The sequence below is a fragment of the Diadema setosum genome, chromosome 8, assembly GCF_964275005.1.
Source record: "Diadema setosum chromosome 8, eeDiaSeto1, whole genome shotgun sequence".
NCBI classification, from domain to species: Eukaryota; Metazoa; Echinodermata; class Echinoidea; order Diadematoida; family Diadematidae; genus Diadema; species Diadema setosum.
The window spans coordinates 38,551,419-38,559,190 of record NC_092692.1 but is presented as its reverse complement, the minus strand read 5'-3'; the positions used below and the strand labels follow the sequence as shown (position 1 = coordinate 38,559,190).

General features: G+C 41.6%; 1 protein-coding gene across 1 annotated transcript; it reads left to right on the top strand.

The window, feature by feature from the left end:
• Positions 1-1,045: 1,045 nt before the first annotated feature.
• LOC140232042 (actin-1-like) lies at positions 1,046-5,913 on the top strand. The gene is made up of 4 exons (XM_072312193.1): positions 1,046-1,177; positions 3,590-3,829; positions 4,696-4,942; positions 5,396-5,913. The coding sequence occupies exons 1-4, from the start codon at positions 1,052-1,054 to the stop codon at positions 5,911-5,913; spliced, it is 1,131 nt and encodes a 376-aa protein (XP_072168294.1). The 5' UTR covers positions 1,046-1,051.
• The last annotated feature ends 1,859 nt before the right edge of the window (positions 5,914-7,772 follow it).

Here is a 7,772-nt window from a genome sequence, read left to right as displayed (position 1 = left end):
GATGCAAGTGTGAAACGCGATTCATTCTGGAAATCATCGGAACAATGCTGAGGCACTTCTGCCAAGTCTCGGCGAAGCGACGCTCGAGTGCACTTCTGCAAAACCAGACTCGGCTTTCACATCGACTGTGATAAAAAGTCTCTTTCTTCCGCTCACAATGACATTTCTTTGTTTGTTAACCCCAGGGTAGCACCGTTGTACATCGGCCGTGCTGTATATCTGTGAAAGACGCCTGTATCTTGGCAGATCGAATTTGGAGAAGAGAGTGCATGTTGTCTACCAGCAGGGATTACCTTCGTTCCAGCAAGAAGTTTTATTCACACGGATTGTCACCGATCAAGGTGAGTCGACTTTGAATCCTCTTTCTTCGTACGTGTAACGACATGCAGATGTGTGTGGATTTTCTACCTGTCACTGCACATAGGTGTTAATGATATGAAATCATGTAACCTATGTAGGAGTCTCATATGAGCGTGCCTTTGTCTTCATCTTACAATACGTGACATCAATTGATTGACTTTTGATATACCTCCTATAGGCTTGCGGTGAGTGATGAACCGTGATAAAGGTGTAACGGTGGAAGTAAATTAAAAGTGGGAGGGTATTACAAGACTATCGTATTTTTCCAGGGGCCCGACAAGACAGCATTTTTCACGTGTAATGGTGCGGGTTCGATGTAGCGCTTAATTGGTAGGCAGATTTCAAAAGTTTTATGCAGGATGTCAATACATGTATGTATATAGGCCTATATATCTTATGTGCATGTGTACGTATAGTATATGCGTATACTGATCTCCCCCATGCACACATTAGCATGTGCAATGTATGTCTTAATATGGCATGTAATACCAGGATATTATAGATAAACATAATTATACATACAAGTACCTGCAAATACATGCGTTGTGTTAACCCAGAATGTAAAGCAGTGTTGTTGCAGATGTCGCTTATACTTTTCTCTATTTTTGTCCCTTGGTCCCCCCCCCCCCCCCAAGAAGATAATAACTATGACTGACACGCACGTCATCGAGGGTCTTTAATCGCAGTCGTCATGGACCTCGATGAGGTGGAACCGATCGTCATCGACAATGGCTCGGGGATCTGCAAGGCGGGCTTCGCTGGGGACGAAAGCCCGCGATCGGCGTTCCCGTCCATCGTCGGCCGACCTCGGCACATGGTGAGAGGATGAATTAACTCCACTCGATCCATTCAACTGACCGGTGTAGTTTACTATTATGTGTACACATATATTGATGAAAATATATAATTCCCCTTGTGAATCGGACTTATAAGGCGTCATTGAATTTGTTTGCCCTGTATAGTAAGTGATATAAGATTTATATTCCCACGGGGAAAGTCGATTGAAATTTAGTCATTATTATGACTAGTTGCGTGATGTTGAGTAAAACAACATTCATTTGTAAGATCAGCCTATGGTCTTTCACTGAGACCTTCTTACATGAATACCAGTGAGACCCTCTGAAATCGTAGCAGAGTATATTATGACAAGAGTATGCAATCAGTGTTTTAACATCTCTCAAATTGATTCACGGTGCAATACTTCCCACCTCCAGCGCATGGTCACGAAAAACAAGGAATGTCATGCCAATTCCAGTATTCAACAACGGTGTGTGTATATCATACTTTGTTCCAAATATGTGAATTTCTAAATCTGTGATTTCAATCAGTAAAATGTCTCTTGAGATGAATTTGATTAATAAATCCTGTAAATTATGGAAAAGTTGCAGAAACATATAATAGAACGAGAAATGCAAGAGTTCACGTTTAGAGGACGACCACATTAAAGTATATACGACAACAGACTTTAATTTTCTAAGCAGCTTACAATGTGATAAATGTAAGATGACCTTGACCCTAATCCTTGCATGTACCCTACAACAGGCAATGATTGTGGAATGACCGAAGGGTAAATACACTACAGAACCAATGGACTGTATCGCTATTCAAATATATGAATATTTCTTTCACCCCTCCCCTCATTAAGCTAGAATTGAGCTATTCAATTCACAAATAATATCGCTCCAAATTCTACATACAGTACATGTCAATACATGGAATATAGTTTGCTTGCATTGACTGCTGCCATGCAAGGTTGCTATGTATGCCTACCTCGGGCAAGCTTGCCGATTGTCACGAAATCTTTTATAGCATTAAGACACGATCAGTATTGAAATATGCCAGAAAACCCAACCCCTGATCTCTGATGTATCAATTTGTGATAACGAAAAATACCATAATGATCGTGCACGACGGGTTGTTCCTAAGGGTGGGATTTCACGGAGCACGCGAACGATTTGCGAAGGACGCGAATGACAAAATCCAACATTCGGAAAAGTTTTTCTCCGAATGTTTTCCGACAATGAAGCCGAAAACTATTCTTGCGAAATTTGTGCGAAGTTTCCACGACGTATGTGCGAATGTCGTGTGTATCATTGCTAAAGTACAGCATGTTACGTACACGAAGAACACGCGACGGAAATGCGAACAACGAAAAATTTTCAATAATCATGGGAGAAAATGTACCCAAGGAGAGGTGGAAGCTGTCTTGAGTTGATTTTTTTTTTCTTTCCTCTATTTCTCCTTTCTTTTACTCTCATTTCTCTATCGTGTGCTTGCCTACATTTTTTTTCCTAGGACATATCTCCACTAGTAAAGCCTTTGATCTTTTTTTTTTGTTGCAGTTCCTATATATCCTCTATAGTTCAAATGAAATTTTACATACTTTAGATTAATTTTAAGTGTATTCTACGATTTTTTTTTTGTATATCAAACATTTATTTCTCCTTGCTAGTCTTTAATTTCTTTTGTTACTATGTTGTTAATAATTGTTTGATGTTTAGATGTATGTTACGATTTTTATTCGTAGAAAACGTATAGGTCATACATCCCCCGAACGTGCGCTAAACGTTCGCAAGAATATCTCAAAAGGTACGCGAACAGTTTGCGATTACGTCGTAAAATGATCGGAAAAACTTCGCAGATTTCGTGTAACATACGCGAGACATTCTCCAAAGTTTCGGAGTCTGTTTGGGGTTTCACGAACATTTTGCGAACATCGCGCGTGTCTTGCGAAGGTCTTGCGCATATGACGAGGCTTTAAAGACACTTTCGAGAACAATTCACGAGCAAATCACGACCAAGTGTGCGGAAAAGGTTCGCAAAAAATTTCAAACTTTTTTGAAATTCTCGCCGAAGTAAAAACGACATTCGCGAACAATTGACGACGCTTCCGAACCCTCACGTTCGTTTGGCGATCTTTTGCAGACTAAAATACGAATGCTGGATTTTGCAATTCGCGTCCTTCGCAAATCGTTCGCGTGCTCCGTGAAATCCCACCCTTACATACAGAAAGATTGCGTGAGGATTAAGGCGACGGGCCTTTTATGCCATGAATAAAACATCGTACCACTACAAGTAGATCGGATCCACCTGCTTATTGCAATACGATTGAATTCTTCTTGAACGGTATCTTTGGCGCCTTTCTGTGTAGCTCAACCACTAATTAAGATGTCACGAGCCAGGGTATCAACCTACTTTACACCTCCCCTGACTAAAATATCCACTCCAGAATGTCATGACGGGCACGGTGCTCCAGTCGACATTCGTAGGTTCTGCGGCTCAGGAGAAGCGCGGCATCCTCGCCCTCCGCTACCCGATCGAGCATGGCGTCATCATCCACTGGGACGACATGGAGAAGATCTGGTCCCACATGTACTACAACGACCTCCGTGCCGTGCCCGAGGATCACCCGTTGTTGATGACGGAGGCACCGCTGAATCCGAAGGCCAACAGGGAGATCATGCTTTCCGTAAGCTTAGCTTGAGATGTTGTGTTTTACTCGAACAGTAACGATTATACTGGACCATCAGTTGATACTATTAATGCTACTTACCATATTGCCAGATGACAAGTTATCACAAGGCTATATAGACACCACCTACTGAGCGTTGGCAACTAACTGTAGCTTATTTACATAATGCAAACTTTCACATTATTTTTCCAGTTTTAATATATCAGTATTGTCATCATAAATGTTACTTTCTCTTCTTGTATCATTATCATAAATGATAAGTGAAAAAATGTGAGCAAAGAAAATGGGACTCCATCAAATTCATCGTTTATCAAGTTATAGTCATGAAATTGTTCCTTGGTCGGCATAGTTGACACAATCATGGTTGACATAGTCACTTTGACCAGTGTAGTGTCATCTACGGTGCTACGCAAGTGCTACTCCATAGCCGTTTTCCATTTTCTTGATCAAGAACTCGTCAACCTCGACTCTGCCGTCGTTCTAAACCTAGAACACCAAGCTTGCTTGAAACGTTATATCAGGCCATATAATAATAATAATAATAATAATAATAATAATAATGATAATAATAATGATAATGATAACAGTAACAATAATAATAATAATAATAATAATAATAATAATAATAATAATAATAATGATAATAATAATCATAATAATGATAATAATACAATACATGTATTATGTTTCTAAGCGCACAGTATACTGGTGTAAGACGTTCAGTCCGCTTTTAAGGTTTTTGTTTGTAGTTGACATGCACGGTCAACGTGAACGAGGTCCACGTCCACACAAACTTCTGAATTGTTAAGTGTCTCGTTCTTCATACTCTCTGATCTTTGACCCTTTGCTTCCATCATGCGTAGACGTTGTTCGAGAAGTTCAACGTCCCCGCCATGTACGTCAGCATTCAGGCGGTGCTGTCTCTCTACGCCTCAGGCCGCACCTCGGGCGTGGTGTTCGACTCGGGTGATGGCGTTACTCACACCGTGCCTGTCTACGAAGGTTATTGCCTGCCGCACGCAGTGGGTCGGTTCGACGTGGCGGGAAGGGACCTCACGCAGTACCTGGCCAAAATTCTCACTGAGAGGGGACATTTCTTCACTTCATCAGGTACTAAACAAAGCCTTTGTTCTCAATCGAATTGCCTTCATTCCACTCCTCTCCATCCTGCATACAATTCTGTCTACAAGTTTGCATGTTCCATGCGATCTTACATAATGTCAGTCATTTTCACATCACCAACCCTGGACATCCATATAAATATCTCTTGAATGATTTTAATGTTTAACTATGTACTCTCTGTAGCTCTCTGTTTAATACGATATGTAAACGCAGAGATAGAGAGACACACAGAAAAAAAGGGCAGTTCATTGTAAGCAATGTTATCGTATTGTACTGAATTGATGATGCTCGTAATATTACAGCAGAAGTGCAACATAATCCTAACAAGATTATTTTGACCTTTCTGATGTACCATTTATACCACTTGTGACAAATCGGAAATTTGTCAATTCTACTGCATAGTTTAAACTACTTGTTTCCGAATGTCCTCTTTCTGTCCAGCCGAGCAGGAGGTCGTGCGAGAGGTCAAGGAGCGGCTGTGTTACGTCGCCATGGACTTCGACACCGAGATGGAGCGATCGAGTCGCAACGTCAAGTACGAGGCTCACTACGTGCTACCCGACGGCGAGCATCTAACCATCAACGACGAACGCTTCCGCGCCCCTGAGGCGCTCTTCAAACCCACCCTACTGGGCAGGGAGAACGTGGGTATACAGCATTACCTGTATGGAAGCGTGGCTGCTTGCGACGTGGACATCCGCAAACAGCTGTACGGGAACATTGTGCTCTCGGGTGGGAACACCATGTTTCCGGGCATCGCCAACCGATTGGAGCTGGAGATGAAACGGTTGTCGCCCTCGCAGTGCCCGGTCAAAATTGTCGCTTCGAAAGACCGGCAGAACTTGGTGTGGGTTGGTGGTTCCGTGCTGTCTTCACTCCACACGTTCGCCACGATGTGGATCACGAGAAAGGAGTACAACGAATGCGGAGCGAGCATCGTGCATCAAAAGTGCTTTTGAACGTCGGAGTTGGAAAGCACTAGTGATGGCGCCCTACCGTTCTAAAGAATGTCTCTTTGTATACAACTCACTATAAGAGGCTGACTGGGATTGATTTTGCGTGGTTGATTGCTCTTATCGCATGTAAACCATCAGAAAGGATTTTGCTTAAGAGTATGTAATTATCATATTCAGATGCAATGAAACCTCGTCATACCAAGGACATTGAGACAATGCATCAAAATAACCTTGCTATATTGAGGTTAAAACAAACATAATAAACAAAGATAGTAATAGAGGATTGGGGTCAGCAAAAATTACTTTATTAAAACAGGGTTTTACTGTGTCAACAGCGAGAATTAGCTAAAAAATTGCCAGTTGAGATGTCGAGCTATGAAAGTTCCAACTGCATTATTTCAGTCGCATTAAATCAGAGCCAAGGTCTATGGTCTGCAATGGTTGAACTAGAGCTCGTGTCTCAATTTCACTTCTCTCAAAGTGCAACGTAACGCAACGCAACTTAGCTGTCATGTAATATTATAGCTTCTGGGCCCTGTTTCATAAAACTGTTCGTAAAGTTACGAACAACTTACGAGTGACTTGTGATCAGTTCTGATGTGCTATACTTAACAGAATTTCCATAATTCAGCACAAGAACTGATCACCAGTCGCTCGTAAGTTGTTCGTAAGTTTACGAACAGCTTTATTAAACACCCCCTGGACTATTTTTACTCGTAGCGGTGATCAGTGTACGCGACAAACCGTAGGAGGGCGTGACATCCGAGGATTGCGATACGCCGAGAATGGGCGCGCAGTCTCATGATTATCGCAATCAGAAAATTTAATTTTTCGCTCTCTCTTGGTTTGTCGCAATTGGCAAATTATCGCACTCAGGAAAAAGGGATCGAAGGAGCCCAGACTACCAGTCCTGTCTTACAGCTAGGGTATTTAAACCTTCGTGTGCCTTGAGTGCCTATTGGTTCAGAGAATCCTATGGTGTTGTACACACTGATCAAAGAAAACTGGCCCAGAAAGGATTGAGCCAAAAAGTTTGAAAAGGAACATTAGAGCCATAATATTGTCGAAGACCCTAATTCTGACGACTGCTCCAAGCCTGGAGTCACGAAACTCTTGTATGCAAAGTAGTATTGAGAACGTACATATAGGGCCTACGTAATAATTTTTATAGTCTCTGTTTCTTGATAAGCTGCTGTACATGACAAACCAAAGGATATAGATTAGGGTGTTTTTCCCCTAACAAATCAAACTTGGAGAGTACTTTGGGAGTAGGGCCTAATTTTATCAAGTCTGATGACAAAGAAAGAATCGCCCATATTTTGTCACGGCCTCCGGAAAGTTTATTGAATTTAAAGTGATTGTGTACTTAATCTATGTGCTTGTTACTGATCGTGCTTGTATCTACATGTATGTATGTCTGTGTGCGTGAGCTTTAGAGATAACGGCTTTACTTATAGCAAACACTGTGGCGCTAATTTTGTCGGTTCAGAAGACATTCCTGTCATCTTGACTGTTTCGATTTTCTTTTTTGGGGGGGGGGGGGGAGGGTTAGGGTGGCGGGGGTCGATATCAATGCTGCTATATGCTACTTATAGTGTTATAAAACCATATCGTATTGTCAATAGTAATGAAATAACGTTCCTTCGAGGCCAGTATGCCATCACATTCTTCGGAGTTCTTTTCGGCTTTGATGATATTAATATTAAGTACATTTTATACCAGTGAATGCCACAGTATTATGCTAGCATGAATCGTTGATGTCAAATGCACGCAAATATTAAATTAGTGTATGTATGTGTTTGATTCTGCCTCCTATAATTTCACTCAAATATCCGATTCTTTTGCATTCGTACGCATGATGG

Excerpts from the sequence above, each read along its gene's own strand:
- LOC140232042 (XM_072312193.1), top strand. The coding sequence starts at position 1,052 with ATGGACCTCGATGAGGTGGAACCGATCGTCATCGACAATGGCTCGGGG. Across the intron at positions 3,830-4,695 it reads ACAGGGAGATCATGCTTTCC|ACGTTGTTCGAGAAGTTCAA; the intron begins GTAAGCTTAGCT and ends CATCATGCGTAG. Across the intron at positions 4,943-5,395 it reads ACATTTCTTCACTTCATCAG|CCGAGCAGGAGGTCGTGCGA; the intron begins GTACTAAACAAA and ends CTTTCTGTCCAG.